The sequence below is a fragment of the Haemorhous mexicanus genome, chromosome 1 (genome assembly GCF_027477595.1).
Source record: "Haemorhous mexicanus isolate bHaeMex1 chromosome 1, bHaeMex1.pri, whole genome shotgun sequence".
Classification (NCBI taxonomy): Eukaryota; Metazoa; Chordata; class Aves; order Passeriformes; family Fringillidae; genus Haemorhous; species Haemorhous mexicanus.
Window position 1 is genome coordinate 150,043,657 of NC_082341.1, and position 24,191 is coordinate 150,067,847.

General features: G+C 40.2%; 1 protein-coding gene across 1 annotated transcript in view; it reads left to right on the forward strand.

Annotated features, from left to right (window-relative positions):
* The window catches only part of TG (thyroglobulin), a 146,386-nt gene that overhangs the window by 23,555 nt on the left and 98,640 nt on the right, over positions 1 to 24,191 (forward strand). The window contains exons 16-26 of the mRNA XM_059846627.1: positions 573 to 773; positions 4,445 to 4,654; positions 6,849 to 7,003; positions 7,492 to 7,648; positions 9,837 to 10,061; positions 14,987 to 15,136; positions 16,678 to 16,848; positions 19,396 to 19,518; positions 21,225 to 21,340; positions 21,980 to 22,088; positions 23,203 to 23,400. Coding sequence (XP_059702610.1) covers positions 573 to 773; positions 4,445 to 4,654; positions 6,849 to 7,003; positions 7,492 to 7,648; positions 9,837 to 10,061; positions 14,987 to 15,136; positions 16,678 to 16,848; positions 19,396 to 19,518; positions 21,225 to 21,340; positions 21,980 to 22,088; positions 23,203 to 23,400 — 1,815 coding nt within the window. The remainder of the gene's footprint in view (positions 1 to 572; positions 774 to 4,444; positions 4,655 to 6,848; positions 7,004 to 7,491; positions 7,649 to 9,836; positions 10,062 to 14,986; positions 15,137 to 16,677; positions 16,849 to 19,395; positions 19,519 to 21,224; positions 21,341 to 21,979; positions 22,089 to 23,202; positions 23,401 to 24,191) is intronic.

Consider the following 24,191-nt stretch of genomic DNA (forward strand, 5'->3'; position numbering starts at 1 on the left):
CAGTGATAGGATACATACAAAGCACAGCAACATTGAAAGGGTATCTGAGAATTGTTACCCTTTACTTTCATAACACCAGAAATAAAACAGTCTAGACAAACTTATGAATGAACTCGTATGCATTTTTTAATCTTTGATTTCTTACCACAATTTTAACTATTTAAAAATGCAAATGATCATATCATTTTATTTAAAATTACCTTGATCAAAACTTTTTGCAAAAAGCTAAACTTTTCTAACTTGATTTTTTTTTGGTCTCCTTAGTAGGAGCCGCTAAATGATGCACCATCACATTTGTAAAAAAAAAAAAAAAAAAAAAAAGAAAAATAAATTAAAGCATTTTTGCAACTATTTTTCTAAAACAGTACCACTTGCACTTTAATCGTTAGAAGAAAATGTGGGTTTTAGTAGAAGTAAATTCCCCATTTCTAGAATCAAACAAATTACTTGTTTTCGAGGTCACTCGCCTTTCTTTCTACTGACAAAATAGGCTGGAAGCACTGCTGGTCAAGTCTTTAGGTCAATTTGTTGTCTTCTATTGTGTATCTTGCAAAGAATCTCTCTCTTTGAAGGTCCCAGTTTCTGTAACCTGCTGAAGTCCAAAGTGGTTTCACGAGAAGCTGCCAGAGGAGACATCCCCCAGTGTGAAGGGGACAGGGGGAGTTTCTCCCCTGTGCAGTGCAGCCAGGAGCAGGAGAGCTGCTGGTGTGTCTTTGGCAATGGAGAAGAGGTGCCAGGGACACGAGTGAGCGGGGCAAGACCGGAATGTGCAAGTGAGTTCTTGCTTCAAGCATCTTGTGAGCAAATCCAGGCCTGAAATTAACCCAGATTCTAAATTTTTCCACTCCCTAGCTGAATTTAATCTTATTTCTTCAGACCTTTAGAGATTTTTTTCTCAAGCCACATGCTTATCTTTGTGTTATAGCAGATTTCAGACCTGCCAGGGCGTGCTGTCTTGTTTTCTTTAGGTGCTTTGTGAGGGAAAAAGGAGAATGGAATGGATCCTTGACTTTTTGTAATTCATAAAATTGGTTGAATCAAACCATTTGAACTATGAAACCCAGCTATAAGGCCAATATGAAAAGCTTGCTGCAAACTTGAACCTGCTCCAGTGTGAGCTGGCTCTGGGATTAAAACCCATTCAGCTAACTAAAATAAAATTTGAAAAATGTATGCTTCTGCCATTCTGACTCTTGGCTTGTGACCAGAATTGTGTAAAAGATGTGCCAAAACATTGCATATTCACAGAGTATTTCCTGAATGACCAGAGTTGTGAAGCACTGGAATTCACTCATGGTTTCCAGTGAGACATCCAAATGGAAGACATTTGGACAAATTTAATTTGCAATGTCCTTTATACATTTTCCCATCACTGAAGTGAAGCAAAATTAATTAAACTTCCTACAAGGCTATGCTCCAAAATGTAATGATTAGCGGGAAGTAGAGATGTAAAAAGAAAACCTTCAACAGTTGTCTGCAGGGCACTGCTGTTTGCAGTTTTTTCTTGGTTTTGGAGGAGAAGGTTTGAAAAAAATAGGGAAAGAAGACCACATAATTTGCTGCAGTTTCCTTTTGTGATTCTGCTGTGTAAAGATCAACACAGGTCTGTGCTCACTGACCAAATAGAAGATGTGATACTTGAGGTTTAGTGGTGCAGCTGACAGTGCTGGGTTAATGGCTGGACTCAATGATCATACAGGCTGTTTCCAAACTTAATGATTCTACAATTCTATTGGAAAATACCTGAATGTGTCAACTCAATTGCCTGCAAGGTTTTTATCAAGTAGGTAACTGCTCAGCCAACTTGGAAATAATTTTCTTTGCACTCTCTTTTATCAATAGAGAGTTCTGAGGATGGGATTTTATGAGAAGCCAGAAGGAGACCCCATGGCTGTTTCTGCCCCATGCTTATGGTGTTGTGTGAAGATGCCAACTGAGCTCTGAGGAAATGAGCTCCAAAGTAGGGTGGTGTAGTCACCTGAGCATAGCCATCCAAGGCAGGTTTTTAGCTCTTCAGAGAAGCAGAGCGGACCACAAGTACAGTGCTGCTGCCATCCTGTACTTTTCCTAGAGAAAATAATGACTAATAGTGATTAATGGCCTTTTTAAAATACTGAGCTGAGAAGGAGAACTGCTTTGAAAATATAGTGGACGCCTGGTTTTACTGACAGCTATTTGTTTTTTTTCTGCATAAAGACTGAAATAATGGTTTCCCTGGATTTTGAAAGAGCGATGGAACTTTTCATGATACACAACTTAGTTGTTGTGTAAAAAAAAAAAGAATCAAAAGTTAGTTTTCTCCTCAGTCTATCCAGCCTTATGCCTCTAGTCCTGGGAATTACTAATAATTGTTCAGGGAAAAGGAGTACTCTACTGCTACTCTGGAGATCTTGCCTCTCAGCAAAATAAGCTGTTGTGGTGGGAAAATATGATGAATTTCTCCTCCAGCATCAGAACAGACAGCTGTAAACAGAAAGTAATAACTCAGAGTGCCCAGTACATGCCAGGAGGTTTTCATTAGTTTAATCACTTCCATCAGATGTAGAATCCAGCTTCTTCTAGCTGGCATGCACTGGAGAGGTGATGCCAAGTACCTCAGCAGTCCCCATGCATCTCCCATCCTCATGCCCACTACCCATAATTCTGAGTAGAGACAGAGGAGAGAGGTTTCCAGAGAAGGTCCTTGGAGTTGTTAATTTCCTTGTGAAAATCTTTGGAAATACCTATGAAAGAAGTGTCATTATTCAGCTGGATTCTGATTCACTCCTACAGGACCAAGAAACAGGACAATGGACAATGACAAAATGGTACAGGCTTAGTAAATAGTAGATGAAGTGTTATCTCTAGAGGGATAAATGAGCAAATTACTGATGGTGAATTGAAACCTCTGAACCACACCAGGAAACCATTGATTACTTCTGTTTTGGGGGCTGGGTATTTCCCTGGTTCACACACCAAATCTCAATGGAACAGGCAGTAAGAGATTGTAGCCCCATTCAGCTGAGACTGGATAGAGCTTGCTGCATATAGAAATGTATTAGAGCAATTAAGAAACTGCAGACTGATTTTTACGTACTTTGTATAAAGATTATATTATTGTAATTTAACAGCCAGGATGAGTATTACTATCTCTTTTACAGAGGTGCCTTCTGGTGCTAAAACCTTGGGAGATTTATTTGAAATTTGTTAAGCAAGGATTCCAGGTTTCCACCTTTACTGAGAGAGTCTGGCTACAGAGTCAGTGAGTGAAGAGAAGGAATGCAGTGGCCCCATTTACAGAGTTATTGCAAAAAAGTTGCTATAAAGGAGACGTGGATAAAAATATGCATTTGGCAATTCAGAGAGGCAGATATGAAAGCTTTTTTTTGTTGGCATTGACATGCTCAGTGTTGGAAAACAAAGATGTACTGCACACTCTGTATCCCAGATTCATCCTGCAATATTTTAATACTTTAACTGAAAGTTTAATACAAGGTTTTCAATACTTTAAATGAAGTGGCTGCTTAGTTATGGAATTAATCTCCATCAGAGGGGGAGAGGGAGGGTGCTCAGACCTGAACCATCATCAGTGTTTGCCTCCCTTCAACAATCAGGAAATTTAGGTCTGATCTGAGCAATTTCAGTTTGGAAAATGATCTATATATACGCCAAGCAAGTGAATTGTATGATATGATAACATCTTTTTCTTTGTATTTATTTATAAGTGAGGAAGTTTTTTTTTTCTTCTTATGTTTTGTAGCTCTGGAACTAATAAGTGTTTAACTATTACTGTATGTATTTAGTAATTAAGTTGGTATTTCGCTAATGTTGAGTGAAGTAATTGGCCTGTACTGATTAGTAAAAATTAATTATCACTGTAATTAATCTGTTACAGTGGGCTAGCAGGGTTTGAATGACTGCACTCATACTGAGTGAGTTGATAGGGAAAATTGTGCTCCAACTCTAGAGCTGAATACTACTGTTTATATATATATATATATTCTGCCCTGCTGGTCACTACAAACATCTTGGTGGTGCTGAAGACACCACAGTCATGAGTTCCTGATCTCAAACCTTTCAAACTTCAGTATAAGAGGAATTGAGGTTTATTTGGCCCTGCCTGTTTCCACTAGATATCTTCTATAAAGGTTTGTTCTGCTGTTGGTTAGAAATCTCCTCATTTCCTGCTGAAATTTATTCATGACTGTTCAAAATGTATCTGTTCCTAGAAACCACGCACGTCCCTTTCTGGGCCTGATGCATTACCCATCACAGTCAATATGTGTCTTTCCATCAGCTTCAGTAAACTGAACCAAGCTGCCCTCAAACCAGGTCAAAGCTGATGAGTGGGAAGGGCGCAGGGTGCTGTGTAGGTTTGAATCTGTGGATGTGAGAGGTTTATGGACTTTGTCCTAGAAGTCATCGTAGCCTCTAAACACATTTCCCCTTTCTCCCCTGCCTGCAGGTCCGCGGTGTGCTCTGCCATTTGGTGCCTCAGCAGTTGCCAATGGGGCTGTACTTTGTGAAAACATCCCTGGACAGGCTCCAAGCATCCAGCAGTGCCAGCTCGTGTGTCGACAGGGCTTCCACAGTGCCACCCCCAGCACCTCATCCCAGTGCGATGCGCAGCAGCGGCGCTGGGTCTCGGCTGCCCCTCTGCTGCAGGCCTGCCAGAGTATGTCTGATCTGATCTGCTGTCCTCTGATCTCATCTCATCTGCCAGGGCCTGGGAGGGCTCAGAACAGTGTAAACAGTGCAAAAATCAGCTTTTATCACACAACTACTGTGTGAATAACAACCATAAGTTATAGGGGAGTGGCTAAGCTGAGGTGCAGAAGATGTGTTCTGTCTTCTGCCATCTTCACCTCTGGCTCTTGGCTGGCCCCTGTGCCAGAAACTGTCCCTCTTGCCTGTAATAATAGAGCTATAAATAGCTATTCAATCTATATGCAGATTTTTCTTGTTAGTTAAAAGATGCTGGCACCATAAGTGATTCTGATGGAACTACTTAGCCCTGGAAGAACAGATGAGTGCCAGATGTTTGAATTTGGCAGAGCTTGACTGTTTATTTGCATAATCAAGTCACTGTTACTTCTGCATCTTTTTTGCAGCAGTCTGTTCTTAAGGATTATTGTTGTATTTTTTGGCTGATTTCTGGTATTTTTCAAAACATTTTGCTTTCAAGAAAAAAATAGCACTTTAAATCTTGGAAGAATTGGATGTCCATTCAGAGTAATTTGATATTAATGTTGGCCTTTTCAATTATTTTAAAAAGACATACATTCTGATCAAAATGGCAATTTGTAGCAGTGCTGAACTTTGAGAAATGCAGGTGTTCCTGCTATATTTGCAGCTGCTTTTCATTTCCAGAAGAGGTTACACCCATTAATCATCAGAATGGGTTAAACTCTTCTATTCGAAATGCAAAACTTTAAATTTCAGACTGAAACTTTTGTCTGTTTGTGATGGTGTTTGTGAGGTTTCTCTAGCATGTTATGAAATAACTTCCATGTTTGCCTGATGGCAGTGGGATAACTTTGTAGAGACAGAGGGGAGTGTGTGGCAATCTGCTATTAAGTTTACTGTAAGCCAAGGACTTTCCCCAGTAATTTGTGTTTGGAATAGAGCATGGTTTAAGGAGAAAGAAAAAAATTCCCGACACATGAGAAGGTGATTGAACAAACTTCACAATAATGGAGAATTCACCAAAACACTTAGTAATTTGTTCCAATGGATAATTACCCTCACTTTCAAATATCATGTTTCCTGTTCTTTATGTACACATCTAGAGACTGTGGTTAAATCAGCTCTTTAAATACTCTCTGAGACACTAAGCAGAGAGAGGGCTTTGTGCCTTTCAGGAAGAAGCATCTGCCATTCTCCTTGGAAGCTCTCCAGGCTTTCTCATGCTCATTTTTGGGGTGAGGGATGAATAATTGTGCTCCGGCAGTGACACCTGTTTGTGATGCAGGGAGGGCCTGCAGAGGAGCTGAATGAGGGAGAGCTCTGCTGCTTGTCAAGCCTGGTGACATAAGAGCCAGCTCCACTTGGAGGTGGAATGACAGCATGACTGTTGTGCTGAACCTGAGATAACAAACCCTCCATGGGGCCTGGGATCAGTGTTACTCCAGGGGAGACAAAAAATTTACATTTTTTACTTGTTAAAAACTGATTAAATAGATTTTGATTTTCTGACTGATGAGCTCACAGGTTTGTCATCAATTTGTGTGATTAGCATCACTTGGGTTTGCTATAAAAAATTCAGAAAGCACTTGTAGACGTCCATGGCAATGCCATTATTCTGCAAATTTATTCTCTCCTAAAACTTCCTCCCAATTAATTTGACAAGCTGTGTTTCCAAAAGCCCATTTACATTAGTATTAATTGCTTTCATCGTTTAATTCCTTTTTTAATTGAAGTGTTTTCATGATTGCATGTAAGAGAAGTGAAAATCGACAGGTCAATAATTCTTGTCTTTCTGATTCTTTTCGAAGTATTGGCATAATGTCAGCTTTCATGTAGTTCTCTGGAACATCCTGTTTACTAAGGCTTAAGAAAAATTATCAGTAATGATCCAGATTGTCCTTATCTTTCTGTGAGCTAGTGCTCCAGTGTAAAATAGCTCTTCATTATTATCTAAGTGTATCACTTGTTTTTTTCTCTAATGCACAACACTTATATTTATCAAGCTTGTGTCTTGCTGCTTGTTATTTACTATTGACAGCTCTACTGCTTTCATCTAAAAGTGGGGAGATGTTTTTGATGAAACATGAGAATGTCAAATCAATGTTGGCTTTTCTCAAAGTAACTCTGAAGGTCAGGTTCCTCATTAGTGAGGTTACTAAATGCCCTCTCTGCTTCATTTTTAGAGCTCCAATTATTTCAGACGGTCCAAGCTCAAACACACTTTCAACTACGCCTGCCTCCCGAGAAGACATGTAGTTCTGACTACTCTGGATTACTCCAGGCATTCCAGATATTTATTTTAGATGAATTGAAGGCTCGTGGTTTATGTCACCTCCAGGTAATTTAAATTCCTGTTGGTGGATTTTGTTTGTTTGGTTTGGTTTGGTTTTCTTTAGTTGGGTTTTGTGTTACATTAAAAATAATAATAACTAAATAAACACAGCATAGACCTTTGCCTGTTTGAGAAATGTGGAAGAATGGAATAGGCCATGAAATCTGTCAGAACTGTCAGTCCTCTCATATGGGCGAGTGGGAAAATAGGTTTAGTCTCACACCACATCATCAGATCAGTTTAGTTCCAGCGATAAAAGTCATATCACGTCAGCCCAATATTTGTTAAAATTTTGTTTCAATGGAAGAGAATATTTTGACTGTTCTTACAGTGAGTATATGGCTTGCTAAAATTATATTTTCTCGCTTCTGTTTTTACAGCCCCTTTTGACAGTGTTACTTCAAGTATAGTACATTTCAAATGAATAGGGCAAGGCAGGAATAAGAAAGTTCTCAGGTTGTGTAACTGTGATTTCACTTAATTCTGAATTCAAGGTAAATGCATTTGGAACAACTGGCTCAGTTTCCATGTGTGATGATTCCACTGTCTATGTCGAGTGCCTGAGCGTGGATCGCCTGGGAGTGAACATCACGTGGAGGACTCAGCTGGAAAACATCCCCACAGCTTCTCTCCCTGACTTACATGATATTGGTAATTTTTCTTTCTCTGTTTGCTCTGTGGATTAAACCTGATTTGCTTTTAATCATTTTGCTTCCCTGTCTTTATAACAGTGGTGTTGTGTTTTTGAGCTTTCAGTGTTGATATATTTCCCCTCTCAGGCTGTGACCACACAGTGGAAAGAAGCTATAATTGAATGTTTCTTTCACATAGGACTGCAGCTGCCTTAACTAGGATTGCAAATTACTTTATCAGGCATGAGCTGAACTGTCCCAGATGTTAATTTCCATTGGACAAGTCCTCAGTGGTGGAAAAGTCTTTATATTCATTGTACTCGGAAAAACACAATTCACACATTGTCAAAAACTCAACTAATTTCTTCCAAGTTATTTTTTCTTTTTTTCCCCCCTTTTCCCTCTATTTCTATTAGTTGCATTACCTTTGACACTAAAGAATGATCCTTACTTCTGACACCCTGGAGCAACTATACAGAGAACACTGACTGGCAGATGTTTGCTGTGGTTTCCACAAGAGTTAGGGGTGGTGTAAGGAACTTCTTTCAAAGCAGTCAGTATATTCCTTCAATATAAAATATATTAAAAATATATCCCAAGTTCACATGCTCTCTGTGGGCATATCAAGGATAGTGGCCTGTATCAAGAATAATGTGGCCAGCAGGACCAGGGCAGTGATTGACCCCCAGCACTGGTGAGGCCACACCTCAAATCCTGTGTTCATTTTTGGACCCTTCACTTCAAAAAAGGACGTTGAGGTTCTAGAGCATGTCCAGATGAGGGCAAAGGAGCTGGAGAAGGGTCTGAAGCTCAAGTCTGATGTGGAGCAGTTGGGGGAGCTGGGGCTGTTTAGCCAGGAGAAAAGGGGAGATCTTATTGCTCTCTCAGCTGCCTGAAAGGAGGCGGGAGTGATACTCTTCCCCCAGGTCTCAAGTGACAGAACAAGAGGAAATGGGCTCAGGTAGTCCCAGGGGAGGTTCAGATTAGATATTAGAAATTTTTTAATTGAGAGAATGGTCAGGCATTAGAATAAGCTGGCCAGACAAGTGGTGGAGTCACCATCTCTGCCAGTGTTCAAGGGGCATCTGGATGTGTCACTTGACGATGTCATTTAGGGGTGATAATGGTGCTGCTGGGTTGGTGGTTGGACTAAATTATCTTGAAGGTCTCTCCCAACCTTGGTGTGACCTTTTCTCCAGTTTTACTGCTTTGGAAAGCACTAAAAAGAAATAGCTCTGTCTGCATGTATTCTTCCTTCTAACTTTGGGGCTTGGAGATGTGTGTCCTACAGCAATTTTGCTTGACCAGAACTGAATTCAAAATCCTTTAGGACACAGATGGCAGCTGCAGTGTTCCTGTAACTCCTGGCTCTACAGTTTGATATTGTTTACATCCATCCAGTTCCATATTCTAAGGGAAACACAAAACGCAGAATAACAGAATGGTTTGGCTTGGAAGGTACCTTTGAAGGTCATCTAGTCCAACACCTCTGCCACGGGCAGGGACAGCATCAACTCAGTCAGGTTCCTCAGAGTCCCTTCCAATCTGACCTTGAACATTTCCAAGGGTGGAGTATCCACTGCCTCTCTGGGCAACTTGGTCAAGTGTTTCACCACCATCACTGTAAAAAAACTTCTTCCTTTTATCTAGTTTAAGTTGTATCTAATCCAAATTATATCTTATCTAATGTTCCATTGCCCCTGGGAATATTCAAGCAGTTTGCAGAAAGTGAATCAAAGTCGAAGTGTGTTTGGTTTTATATGAAACTTTTATTTTGGAAGTGCTCCTCTTTGAGAGAATTCTCTTTTTGACCCTCTTCACACTAAAAATTCCCTGTAGTACAAAAATAGCTTTTTGAGGGAATGATTTTACAATTTCAGAAGAAACAGAGCAGAACCTGCTCTTTTTGTATGGTCATGGCACCATCATGTCCCATTAAGTTCCAACTTCCATTACCTGTTCAGGAAGCTTTGGGGCCTTCTGTTTGAGGTGGTTTTGGGTGTATTTAAACTGAGTAAAGTAAGACTGTAATTTTATAGATGCTGTACAGATTAATTAGGGTCTGGTGTTTGATAACATGCTTGTATTCCTGCATCTGCCTCTGTTTTTAACTTCAACCCATCAGTTTCTCTGTGGTTATCCATTCCTGTACTACGGAAATGTCTTTCATGCCGTTTTGTTGTATTTTTTTTTTTTCTCTTCTTTAGAAAATGCAATTGTTGGGGAAAGGCTAATCGGAGCATTCATAAAAGAGATTAAGGATGGTGTTTTTCTGCTGTATTTGGATTCCAAGCAGTTCCTAGCAGATTCTGTCATTGATTTTCCCCGAGATGAAGAGTTTGATCTGTCTCCCCGTGTGCAGCTCGGATGTAGAAGTGGGTTTAGAAGAATTTCATCTCCTGGGAAAGCAGGCCCTAATTCACAAGGGTGTGGTAGGTCTCATTTTTAGCTTTCCATTCTTAGATGTTCTCAGGAATCAGTATAAAGCTGAAATTAGAAAGCCATCAGTGTACTTGTGTTTAAGGTTCATATTTGAAAAGTGTGAGGCACCAATGTGAATGGGAGAGATGGGATTTAGTGCTTTGCTTACTGTTCATTCCTTGTGTTGAACCAATGATTTGGAAATGGCCATCATAGCACTGACATTGTGTAGAGATTTTTGTAAACATTTTAGATATGTCTGGTAATAGAAGGTCATTCTGTAATGCACATGATCGTTCATAAGAGGATTTCACAAAGATTATGTAGCCAGAGCTTCAGATCATGTTCTGTTACCTGGAATAGAAACCTAGAGGCAGAAATGCCAAAAGTCCTGAGATTGTGAATTCCTGGGCCAAGTCCAGCCAGCTCAGATGGAAGCTTTCTTTGATGCTGGCCAACACCCAGACCTAACTGCACTTCTGCCCTCTTTTCTTCTTTCCTTCTGTTTAGTCTGCTTCCCTGGAACAGGCTGCCTTTCTGCCAGCATCCTCCTTAGGGCTGCCAAACCAGCCTTTTCCACAGCTCCCTGTGGCTGGGCCAACCTCTCCTTGGTACCAGGCCATGCTGCCAAAGTGCCTTTGCCTTACCAGTCCCACTCCTGTTTCTATCAACACCAACCTTCCTGGTTGTTCTTGTTGGCCAATTGTCCTCAATGAGGCCATGTCTCATTTATGCCACTTTGGGATTTATTCACTGTCTCTAGCCTTTTTTAATCTAGGGAACAGAGGAGAGTTGTACCACTTGTAGTACACTTGTAGGTATAACAGAGGTAGGTTTTGGATAACTTTTCTACTGGAAATGTTTTCAGATAGTCATCACTTCATTTCTATGAAGCACATCAGAATATGGGAAAAAACTTATCTCCCTGTTTGGTGTGGTGTTTCTGTTTAAGTTCAGAGAGTATCCTAATGCCTGGGTAAGGTAATCAAGTGCTGAACACTTTTGAACTGCTGCAGTTTCCAGCCTGGACCTTTAAGGGTAAATTGTCTGCAGGTTCAGTTCCTCTCCACAGTCTGAAACACTTTAGATATGGGTTATTTAAACACATGCAGAAAAAAATATTAATTCCTTCTGAGTCCAGAGTCCATAGCAACTTGGAGCTACCTAACACGATATAGTGTTGTATTGCTTAAAGGTAACATTATTTTTTAAGTAGAATCCATCACTTGGAGCAGAACTTAGAAAGAATTGGATTTTTCTGCCAAGTACTGCCTGCCAGGCATAAAGGCCTCTAGGAAGCAGTGAATTAACTTGCCTTGTGAGTTAATTCATACATATTTGAACCAGCTAGCTGTGGAAAATGTCACTCAGTAAAACAGACATCATAGATATGTGGAAAGGAGACAATTTCTGCTCCAGCCTTTGACAGAGATTTCAGACTTCAAGCTGTCATAGTGTACTTGCTGCTGGACACTGGTTTGTGTTGCAGGACTGCTTATTTTATTCTGAACAGGGAACTTAGGAATCCAGGTTCTGGTTCTTCTAATATAGATAGATAGATAGATAGATAGATAGATAGATAGATAGATAGATAGATATACATAGATATAGATATAGATATAGATATAGATATAGATATAGATATAGATATAGATATAGATATAGATATGCTCATTCATCCTGTCTGGGTCTGTTTCCCCACTAATAATAATAATGAAAATTAGTAAGAAGCATAACCTGTGGCAGCAGAAAATGAAATTGTGTGAGGGTGGCAGAGATTCTTTATTCTCTTCTCTTTCCTGTTCTGGCTTGTTCTGGAAATAAAAACTGTGTTTTCAGATCCTGGTCCTTTTGATTTGTTTGGTTTTATTTCATTGTCAATGTAATTGCTTTTCCTTTAGGAAGGTCAGTAGCAGCAGGTTCTCAATAAGCTTAATATATTCATTAATATATGAACATGCAACTTACATGGATCTGCCTCTTTTTCTCTTCTATCTTCCTTACAGTCATCCGTTTATTTGCATCTATTGTTGTGTTGTTTCATGTCTTCCTGCTTGTCAAATGGGTAACATTTATCATATATTAATTTTTCTTATATGACGTTTTTTCTTAGTCTCAGCCTTACACTGAGCTATGTTATGTCACAGGTATCTATGAATACAATCCTTAAGAGTTGGGGGTAACAATAATATTTTAGCCAAATTTTAATAGTAGAAAAGGCACTTTCTTTTGCTAATGTATGAGTTAAAACTAAGAGAGTTAGAAACTGTCCAGGGAGACTTTAGGAGCATAACCCTTCTCCCCTGTTTATTTCAGGTGAAAACTAAAGGCTGTCTGTAAATTAGCTTTGTCTTATTATACATTTTTCATGCTAGTTCTTTTTATTTAAAATGCTTGATGATTCTATTAGATTGCTTTAAACATAACCCAAATGAAAGGGCTAGATTTATAGCTGATTGACTGCTGAAGACTTAATTTCTCATAATCTCTATCAAGAATCTGATATCCCAAAGTTTTCCAGTATCCCTGGAGGGAAGAAGGAGTAGTGTCGCCCTGATTTTTTAAGATTTCCTAAGCCTTCTGATGTTGACATTCTTGTAGTGAAATTTCTCACACACTTTCTGTAAATAACTCATTGTTTTGCATTGTTTTATGGAGGAGGAGAAATTTGAGGGACTGTTGGTTTGTCCAGTGTCATTGGAGAGGTGGCACTGTCACCCTCCAATCCACTGTCACTTTTGGAAAACTATAAATGTTGGAGTCAGAAAATAAACTTCCCTTTTTTCTTCACCTTGAGAACTGCGGTGTGCGCTTGTGTTCTTTCGTGTCCTCTAGTGACAGAGCAGAGAGATCATTGTCATTGGACAATGATCAGCTGGGACAGTTCTTGAAGTTGCTCACTGTAGGGAGAGCTGAGGCTTTAGTGAAGGGCAGTATCCCTGTGGAATCACTTCAGCGAGCTGCTCCTCAGCCTGGATTTTGCACCTTGTTCCCCTGGTACACAGAAGCCCAAGTCCAGTTAGAAGTGAGACCAAATTGTTCCAAATTGCGTGTGCAGGAGCAAGGGGTTAATTTTTTTTTTTTGTTTCCTTATATTTTAAATTTTTTTCCTGTTTTGGGCTTACACAGTTTGGTCCCACTAGTAACGCTTAGCTCTGATATTTTGGTTGAAAGTTTCTTATGGTGTTAAAATGTATTAATGTCAATGCTTGAAAGAGTACAGTATTGTGGTTTGTCTCACATGTAGGGTCAAACTGAACCTACATGTGACTGTATTAGCATGGCCTGTAGCTGAACTGATAGGTCCCTCCAGGAGTTAAAGAGTCTAGAAAATGTGATTCTGAACCAACATTTTTTACTGTTCTCTATGCCCTTTTGTCAATCCAACATGTGAAATGAAAGGCAATTTTTCCTGCTCAAAATGTGATAGGAGACACAGATGTTTCTTTCACCTCGTGACTAAAACTACAAAAAAAAAAGCAGAATGCTTTGAAAAGCTTAATTTTTTTCTTTTTAACCTTGAATTGCTTAACTAGCCTCTTCATTCATTGCATTTTGTCTTCAACTTAGGCATGGATTTCTCATTTCACTTTAATTTCTACAGTTGTTCAATGAGTATTATGCTTTTGACATATGTTGGAAATTGTCTTTAAAACATATTAGAAACTTGTGTATTAGATGATGGGTTTTTGAAAGGAGAATTCTGACTGATCCAGGATTTTTTTCATTCTGTAATTGATTTTAGATATGTGTTTTACCCAGAGTAATTGCCTTGATGCGTACTAGGAGGAAAATTTCAGTCTCACAGTTCAATCTTCCCAGACATTCCCACTGGACTATTTACAGATGAGGAAGAAAGATATGATAATTTTCCTACTAGAACATCAATTCATCACATGGGTTGTAGTGAGAATGGCCAATATTCCATTGCTGTTTCTCTCTCATGGAAGCTTAAAATTCTGTCAGCATGCAGGGCAAGAACAGAAATAAAGTTTTGCACCTTGTCAAAATCCCAAAATATACATTTGATTGTGTTTTGAAGGAAATCTACATCTGGGAAGCAGCTGTGAAATAACAAGCAGGGGTATTGTCCTGCAAATATGTCTGTGACTCTTCTGCTTTAATGTTCATTTGAATGCTCTGGAGGGAAAGACAGTAGTCCATGATATCCCAGTAGACAAAGAATTTTCTCTGTAATATGCAACAGGTCAGCTGGAAATATTGCTCCTGATTGTATTGAAAATTATATAGATACAGACTAAGAACATCACTGAGAGCACCTTTTTGTTTTGTGTTTGGGTTGAGATGTGCTCAGCTAGTGGCTTTTAATCCAGCCCTCATTGTTTAGTTTGGAAGTGCTTAACACAAATTTCTTTACCAGGAATTCTGAATAAAAGTTTTACCATATGGTGGATTTTCTGTGTGATGGTTTTGGAGTTTCTGCTCCTCAGAACCTTCCTGTTTCTGTTTGTAGTGTTAGAAGTTACTCTTTTTGTAGCTTGTCTTCCTTTGTTTTCTTTCACAACTCATTCACTTGCATTATCTTATTACAAATGGATTTGACAGTTGAATCAGGCCTGGACTTGGCATTTCCAAGGAGCTTCATGTGCTCTAATTCAAGAAGAGATTTTGGGTGATCTGAGAAAACATATCACAGCCTATATTCCTGTCATTATGAGTTTAATGATCACTTAAAGGGTGTTTACTTTGTTATACCACTTAGAAATACATATATCAAGAGCTTGAAGCCTATGGCAAATCTATCAGCATATATATATACATATATATATAGTATGCAAATATATATATATATATATATTTATATTTATATATTTAGATTTATGTATTTTTATATATATACACACACCCACACGTGTGCAAATGCCAGAAGTGTTTGAATTCCAAAAGAGTAATAAGGTGATTGTTCTCTTTGCAGTTGTTTGTCCTCCAGGCAGTTATTTCCAGAACGATGAATGCATTCCCTGCCCTCTTGGCTACTATCAGTATCAGACAGGACATTCCTTCTGTATCAAGTGTCCTGTGGGCAAAACTACCAACTCCTATGGAGCAATCAGTGCTGATCACTGTAAGTTGAACTCATTTTTTCCATATCCTTTATTTTCTGGCTTCAAATATTGAATGATTTTTTTTTAATCCATCTCTAAGTTTAAAAAAAAAAATAATCCTTCCTCTGGGGGTTTTTGGATGGAAATGATCCCTTCTGCATACATTCAAAAGCATTTTACAAAGTACAAACTGTCTGGTTTTTTGACCAAAAATGCATGAGAAACAAGTGGTCAGTCTCATCCAGGATGTTGTGGTTCCTCTAGACATGTTCATTGTCCTCAGGAATGATATCTGGGTGTTCAGTATCAGTAAGAAACTTCTTATGAAGTGAATTTATTGTCATTTCCATGAACACTAAAATATCTTGTTTTGTGCAGCTCTTTCCCCTGCAAACACAAACACTTCTCACAAAGAAACTATTAAAGCGTTCACTAAAGCTGGTGAATTCAGCTTCAATGATTTGGTTTTTTCATGCAGTTCTATACAGAAAATCAGTTATTAGGTCCAGATTCAGTTTTGTCTACAGAATTATATAAAATAAGATATAAATAAGAGTAACAAGATTGGGCTTCTTGGGAAGTGTCATTAAGTATATGGTCTACTTTGTTCTCTTTCAACCTATTTGTTCTCTTAGGTGGGATAAACCTCCCATTTTTATTGTAATGTACCCCAACATCAATTAGCTTTTGCCTATGGCTGTCATTCTTCTTTTCTATGTGTGCTCCCTGGGTAGGTATAGGCCTTGTGTCCTTAAGAGTTTGCTCCTAAGGATTTAAAAACTTGCACTTGCAAATTTCTTTACTAAACCTATTCCCTGCCTGGTTTCCACTTTACCTTTGTGCTGGTCCTAAATTCCAGCCCTCTCCAAAAGGCCAGGCTACACATTACCTCCCTCCTTTCTTTCAGTCCCTGCTGTGTCCTTACAGAGTCTTCTGAATTAAGAAAAGTTCTTCTGTGTGATAGCTCTTCTTGTTGCTCACAACATTCCACAGATCCACTGCAGCAGTCACTGAACAAACCTGTAGGAAAGTACAGATCCTTCTCCTCACTTTGCTTTACAGAACTGCAAATACAGCAACCGAGATTTGATGCATGACAGAGAATCCAAAACATGTTTGAAACACAAATTGAAGTAGCAACAAAGCAGCGAGACTACCATGCTTCAGAGTGTGCAAATACTGTGCAAATCTTAGCTTAATTTTCAGTGAAGTCTCTGCTGTGCTGAGGAGACTTTTGTCCCACAGCTCTGAAACATTGTCCTACTGCATTGGCAGGACCAGTGGCTGCACAGGAGGTTCCCTCTGAACATCAGAAAATGGTTTTTGCTGTGAGGACAACCAAGATGTCACTCCCAGGTTGCCCAGGAAGGCTGTGGAGTCCTTGGAGATGGGTGAAAGCCATCTGAAGAGGCCATGTGGGCAGCCAGCTCTAGGTGGCCCCCCAAGCAGGGGGCTCTGACCTTACAATCTCCAGAGGTCTTGTCCAGTCTCTGAACTCTGTGAAACCCAGTGTCAGCATTATCTAAGAGCCTTTTTTCCTTCCCCTGCTCCCTTGTACCAGGTGTCACCCCCTGCCAGAGCAGAGAGCAGGGCCTGCAGTGTGATGAAGATGGCCAGTACAGACCTTCCCAGCAGGACCCTGCCACCAAGAAATCCCTCTGTGTGGACAGCTCTGGGGCAGCCCTGGGCTGGACTGAAACAGAGGATCTCCTGACCGATGAGCAGTGCTTGGGTAAGTGGCAGAAGGATATTTTGGATATGCTTTGACCCCACATAAGTCCTTCCTTATGAAGAGACTAAGCACTCCAAAGCTGATTGGCATTCACTGTCCCATACTTGTGGCCTCTGCCTTAAGCCCCATTCCTCCTTAGTTTTGTATTTCTTGACTACACTGGGGAAGTTATCTCTGGTAAGGGGAGAGAAGCAGGTTTCCTGCACTCTTAGATGGCTGCCAGCTTTTGATGTGTGCTGACCTTGTGCTCTCTGCTTGAAAACCCAAAAGAATAATGAGAGGGCTAATGAGAAAGAAGAAGAATTATTAATTTCTTTGTAAAATTATCCCTCATCTGTGTATTCATGGGAAATAGAATATTTTCAGCAATGACCTCACAGACACAACATAGCATCACCCTCTGGGCCCCTGCTGTAAGGTATCTGACTTGGGGAACACATCTTAGCAGGCTGGAGGAGGTTACTTCTGCTTGAATACAGCTGCAAAATGCTGGTTTTCAAGGATGAAAAACTTGAAAAAACAGAGAAAGTCATCTATCAACCAGTCCCCAGACTGCCTGCAGTAAGGTCTAATTACACCTCTCAGCCTTAAAGCTTTTGCTTTTCCCCAGAAGCTCTTATATGCTCATCATATGATTGGTATTGAATTTAATGGAATATTCTGTTTAGAAACTGATGTCATGGTATGCTTTGAATTAGACAATGTCTTATGACAAGTGTGATCAGTGGAAGGAGTGTGAAAAGTAAAGTCCTCAGTTGTGAAGAGGTTGCAAAGCTATCTCAGTTATAATAACTTTTTTCCTCTGAGCATACTCAGAGACTGATCACAGTTATGAACGTGAGGTGAAAGCCTCTGTTGCTCTCTGTCATGGGGTTGGGATGTTTCTCTGCAGAGAGGAGTCAGGATCTTAATTCTTCTGTTTCCATGAGCCTTTCTGCTTGGGCATTTCTGACTCCGTGCAGGATGGAGCAGTTGTAGATATTTGTGCTTGGTTTTGTGGGTCATGCTAGAAGATATCACTACAAATATTTGTGACCATTGAAAACTCATTTATGACTGTTTATAAGCACAGCAACAATGTGTCATGGAATCACAGAATGGGTTGGTAGGGATCTTAAAGATCCTCTGCTTCCAAGCCCCTGCCATGGGATAATGTGCTGTGCTCTCTCAAATGTACTGGTGCATCAACCTGTGGGCACACTGTGACCAACCCCCTGGTAACAGAGGTAGCAGCAGCCTCAGAAGGGTGGTGGTGGCACTGTGTGTCCTCTCACCAGCCTGTAATCCTCTGCAGGGCACAGACAGGGCCAACCCTCTGGAGCCTGGATTAGATTCCTCACCCCATTTAGTGACCTCTGGGGTTTGCATGTCTAGAGCCCATGAGCTTTTCCCAGTGTGTGAACAGTGCTGCTTGTCAGACTCCTCACACATGGGCAGGTCCAGTGCAGAGGGAGCAGGTAAAAGGGTTTGGTCAGTAAAGTGACAAATCAGGTGTGAAAAGTGGAATGGAGGAGTAATAAAGCAGCATGTAAGGCTTACTGTGTTGGATATAGCCTTGGGCCTGAAGACAGGTGTGTCTTGGGTGTGTTGGGAAGTTTTCTCTTTTCACAAACAGAATGGACTGCTGGGGTACATTCCTTGAGCTTCTATTGCAGCATCAGCCTCATTATGTGGTTGAGACAATAGAAAGATGACAAAAGCTCACTTACTGCTAGCAACAGCTAAAGATTTATTTGTTATAGAGCATTTTAAAAACTTTCTAGCCAATAGCATATCACCAAAGCTTATAGACAGTTGTTCTAGCCAGTCACTAAAAGCATATGTACACCTTCTTCACACAATATTTGCTTATCTCCTTTCTGTTAACAATACACAATATTTCATTACTAAGCTTAAAATCTTCTACTGTCTTGCTAAGCATATTTTTCTGCAGTCTTAAGGTCTATCTTAGCCAAGCCTAAAACTCAAGCTATTGTTTCATGTCTTGCTTGCTGTACTATTGTAACTTTTCTTACTTTCAAACTTTGCAGCTGCAGCTCGTTCTAATTTCTCTGCTCTTTCTGTGTCTGAGGCCTGCTTTCTGAAAATCTTCTTACTTTTACTATTTCCCATAGTTGAGATCAGGCTGTTGTGTTTCTGGATTTCCTGTCTAACCAAGTGCTGCTGGAGCTGGCTCTTGTTTCTGTGACTGATTTGGAGAAAGTTGGTTCCCCCTTTGACTCAATAGTTGGTTCAATGCCATTAACAAGTAATGAGAGATGGCAGGTCTGCTGCTGCTAGAGAAGCCTCACTGGAAAGTAAAATCCCAGCCCACTCCTGGCTAACTGGTTTTTAAAACATCTTGTGACACTCTTTATTTCAAAGCAGAAATTCTACCCTCATGCCAGCTGTCTCCTGAATTATCTGTGAGGTTATGGTGCATCATTTAATGAGCAAAGCTCTTTCCCCACAGAGTTCTTCAAGCTTAATTTCTACCTAAAGTCTTTGTTTGCAGCATGGGAACTGATAATACTACTTGGTTGGGGTTTTTTGTTGTCTTTGTTTTAGTGCTCAGAAAATTTGAAAGAGTTCCTGCCTCCAACCTGATTTATGGATCAGAAGAAGCTCAAATTCTTCAGTCTCAGTCCTTTGGGGGAGACCTGCAAAGCACGTATTTTCAGTGCATTTCAGGTGAGAAAACTGAGAAAAGCTGTAGAGGCAACACTAACAATTGTGGAAAATAATAATATTTTCATGTGAGTTTATTGTTAAGTTCCTGGATGAAATATATGTTCTGCAGTTTGGCACTAATTCCCTGCACAATATTTACAACTTTTGGTGACCTTGGTTCAGGGAAGAGATTGATGTGTTTTTCAGAAAGAAGTCTTCTGACTTTACATACTACTTCTGACAAGTCATCTGACTTTTAAGCCAGTTGATGTAGTTTGCAATATGAATGAGAACTGAGATTTAAACCAGGAAATATTCATCAGACTGTGCAGATGTGCAGATAAAAGAAGAATTAGGTGTTCAGAACATATGAAAAGCCAGCTTTTACCTCTTCACAAATTACCTGATTGGCACATAAAATAGGAATAATCATCCTTGCTTATGTCAGAAGGGCATTATAAGGGTTCAGAGATATTCCTCTGCCAAGTCTTGCAGTTTATATACCATACTGCATCCAGTTTAAGTTGGTTCAGAATCACCTAAAACCCAGAGGAACCACCACACTGCTTCAGGGTGCTTTGAGTCAGCCTCACCTTGTGTCTCCTAAAGCTCAGGCTGCAAAAGGAGGCAGAGGGATATGTTCAAAGTAAAAACTCTCTGTAGTAACAGAGATGTCCAAAATTCTGACAAATCAGTGGCTTTGTGTCACATGCCACAGCAATCACCTCTCATGCTGAGAACTGAATATGTGAAGCCTTTTATTACTAGAATGATTTTCTCATCCTATAGAGCTCATCCTGGCTCTATACTGTAAGATTTCCTGTACCTTCCCCTGAAAATGGAGATCTTCAAAAGCAAGACACTGAACTGAGAGAGCCTGAGAACAAACCTGGGGAGAAAATCATGACCCTTTGCCAACCAATCTGGTTCCATCTCTCTCATAGCTGTATTTTCTTTATAAGCTATGTAAACAAATGGCAGCACAACTACAAAATACCATTGCTGAAGTTCTCATTGAGGGATGAGGGTTAATCTTTCTCTCCCTAAGTCCCTGTAAGGTCAGATAGCTCAGCTTGCTTTTCAGCTGATGTTTTGATCTAAGTTGGTTGATTTTATACTAAAGATTTGGAAAGTGTTTCACCTGGGCTAGGAGCAGAGTTGTGGGAGTAAGTTAATGGTAAATATGTAAGGGCAGAAGGATCTTCAGCCCCTCCTAAATCTGGAAGGAATGGCTTTTTCTCCTTACAGTGGCCAGGGATGGCTCTTTCTCCCTTACAGAGGCCAGGAGATTGCTGCAAGGGCAGCAGCATGATTGAAGAATTTGAAATATCATGTTTCCCTCCTTCCTGTTGCTCTGATATTTGTCACAACCTCCTTGCCATGGGGTTACTGTATCAGGCAGATGTGATGTGCTGGCAAAGTGGTTCATGAGAGTCCTGCCTCAGGCAAAATTATCCAGCAGAGTTTAAATATTTGGGTGTGTGGTCAGATCTGTCTCAGCTGTTTATATCATTGGGTGATGAACAACTTTCTGCATTAATTTAATTCAATTTAAAATCCTTAAATCTCTACTTAAGTAGTTGAGTACTAAAGTTCATTTGGCTAATTAAATTCATGTCTGATAGACATAAGGAAATCTACATAAGTAGCAGTAAGCAGTTGAATTTGTAGCAACCATTTTGCATGTGAAGTGCATGGAAACCTAAAATTTCCTTCCTGTTTTTCAGGCTGTGAGAGGGAAGATGCCTGTGGCTTTGCAACTGTAACTCCTGCTGGTACTGAAGTGCTCTGTGAGTTATACAGTGCTGCTGAAGCCAACTTCAACTGCACCACCTCTGGATTGGTAAGAATGATCATATTTAAAAATATATGTTTATCACAGTGCTGTGTGTTCAATGTAAGTAGACAAGATCACAGAAGAAAGGCAGGCTGTCACCTGACCCCTTGGACATTGCTCTTCCCCATGGCAGTGATAAATCCCTGCAAGCTGGTAAAGAAGCTACACCCAGATGTTTCCAAAAATAACATCTGAATACCTCAGTGTTTGAAACATCACACAGCACTGTTGTCCCTAAAACATGCTGAGCACCTGCAGATAGGAGATCAGGTTAGTTTAAAAAGAGGGTTAATCTGGATAGTCCAAACTAGAAGTAGCCAGGTTGGTAATCAGGCCACCTGAAATAATCCTACTTTCTGAGTCCCTTCCTCTAGCCCAGGCTTTGAATTGTGTGCTCTTTATCACTGTGGTATTTTCCTATTCATTACTTTAAACACCAATGTGGCATTGAGGAGTTGAGGTCTCAGTTTGATAATGTAAAAATTGTCTGTATGAGAAGAAATAAAAAATGTCCCCGTGGAGTTGTGCTGTGATAACCTTTGTGTTGCTCATTGCTCCCCATGAGTTTCTTAATAAAGAAAATGTATTTTAGGAGAGGAAATCCATTAGGTTGTATTTATTTTGCTTGCCTGTTTTCTGTCTCAGGTGCAAGGTGTCTTGGGGAACCCTGCTGCCACTAGCATCAGTGGTCTCAGCTGCTTGCTGCGTGTCAGGAACCCAGAGGGAGGTGCACTGATGGCCTTTTTGAAGAGAGGTAGCAGATGTGAATCCCTCACCTAAATCTGACTCTCGGTCCAAGCTGGTAGTTACTTCTGTAGAGGATCATGAGGAGCATCTTTGTTTAAGAAGACACAATACTTTAAAGAGATCAACATTTAGTGGCAGTCCAGCAGCTTCAGCAAATCTTTCTTTCATATCTTGTTCCCTAGAAATCAGGAATAATTTCGTAAGCCATTTTGATGCTTTTTGCCAGCAACTAGTCCCATAAAAACTCAAAATCTAAATGACTTCTCTTAACTAATCAGTTTGTTATTTGAATACATAAGGCATTATTAATGACCAGCCTGTACATAATTTAATTTCACTTTACTTTTGATTGTGAATTGTTCTAGCAATATACCAGCCAAGAAGTAAACTGCTCTCCATTAGTCCCAAAACATTTCAGCTGAACTAATGAATGCATGAGACAAACTTTATTTATTTATTTATTTATGGCCTGAGTGTGGCTGATAGCACCACACCCATTGTGTGTCCAGCTTTAATTGTCATGCCAAACTGAAAGCAAGATAATCAAATCTTTGGTTTTACCATGTTCTTGGTACTTCTATCCAAACCTCTGAGGCACTATTTATTAATATTAATAAAAATAGACGATCTAAGTCTCACCCAAAAATAAGTCAAGTCCCCTGAGCTAGTTGTGATTGGTATAATCTTTTAAAGACCAGATCTATTCTAGTTTTCTAAATCCAAAATTCTATGAATGATGTCCTCATAGTTAGCAGAAGTCTTAATTGCAGATGCAGTTATGCTGGCCAAATGACATATTTTACTTTTAAAAATTAGATAAATTTGTTTCATTTTTATCTGGGAGTTACTAACAGTGTAACTGAGTGCTTGAGGGTGGAATATTACCAACCTTACTGCATAGATCAGTTTAGGAGCTCTTTGCTGCCAGTGCATTACAACCAGCTACTCAGGAATAATGGCACCACATCATTTGATGATCTTGCTTCTGAAACTCAAAATCCAGAAAAAGACTTTTAAAACTGAGTTATGATCATAAAACTTTCAACCAGCTCCAGTCTGCAGGCAATTCAAACACATTCCTTGAGCTCCCCTTGAGCTCCTTTCCTTTTCTGTCTCCCCAGGACAGGAATTCAGCTCCTCTGGACTGAAGGCCTTTGAGAGGACTGGCTTCCAGAACGTTCTGTCGGGCGTGTACCGCTCCCTGGTGCTCCCAGCAGCCAGCACATCCCAGACTGATGCTCGGCTGCTCTGCAGGCAGGAGTGCAGCCAGGACTCCTGCTGTGATGGGTTCATCCTGAGCCAGCTCCTGCTGGATGCAGGTACTGCCTGCCTGCTCAGGAAAGAGTCCTGCAGCAGGAAACCAGTGCTAAATGAGTAGGAGTCATGGTTGGACACAGTACACCTTTACATCATACCTGTGTGAGCAGCCTTTCTCTACATCACTAACTTTTCTTTGGTGTTGGGAAGGTTTGAGTAATGCCCAAGACCTGAGGTAGCAACCTGCTCTTGGAACAAAATGGGCATCTTGAAGGGAAAAGCCTGACAGAGTTCCAGCAGTGTTTGGGCAATGCTCTTGGGAGCATGGTGTGACTCTGTGCAGGGCCAGGAATTGGATTCAGGGATCCTTGTGTGTCTCTTCCAACTCAACCTGTTCTCTGTGTGTGTGACATCTCCATCTGGATGAGACAAATTTTTCTGAAAACACCTCTCTCCATACATAGATAGCTTGGTTATCAGAAGCTGATGCCTTTCAGCTGATGCAGGCACTAAGAAGGTGCCTCCAGACAGAGTTCTTGTGGTGCAAATGAAAATCAGCTTCCTTTTAAGAGCAGGAAAAAAAGGATGCTTGACAGAATTATGTTATATTATTGCACGTAGAAATGCAAAAATCTCCCAGGTCTGGATGTCTGTCTAGGAGAGCAAGTGGTAGTGGGATGGATGGAGTCTGGCAGAGGTGGGACTTTGGCACAACCAGATTTTTGCCAACAAGTTCAAGTACTTTATGCCAGTGCTTAATTTTTGCAGTTTAGTTTCAAGCTCACATAGTATTGACTTTCCTCCTGGAGATAGATACATTTCCTGTAGGAAATGTGAAGTTTTAAATGGCATG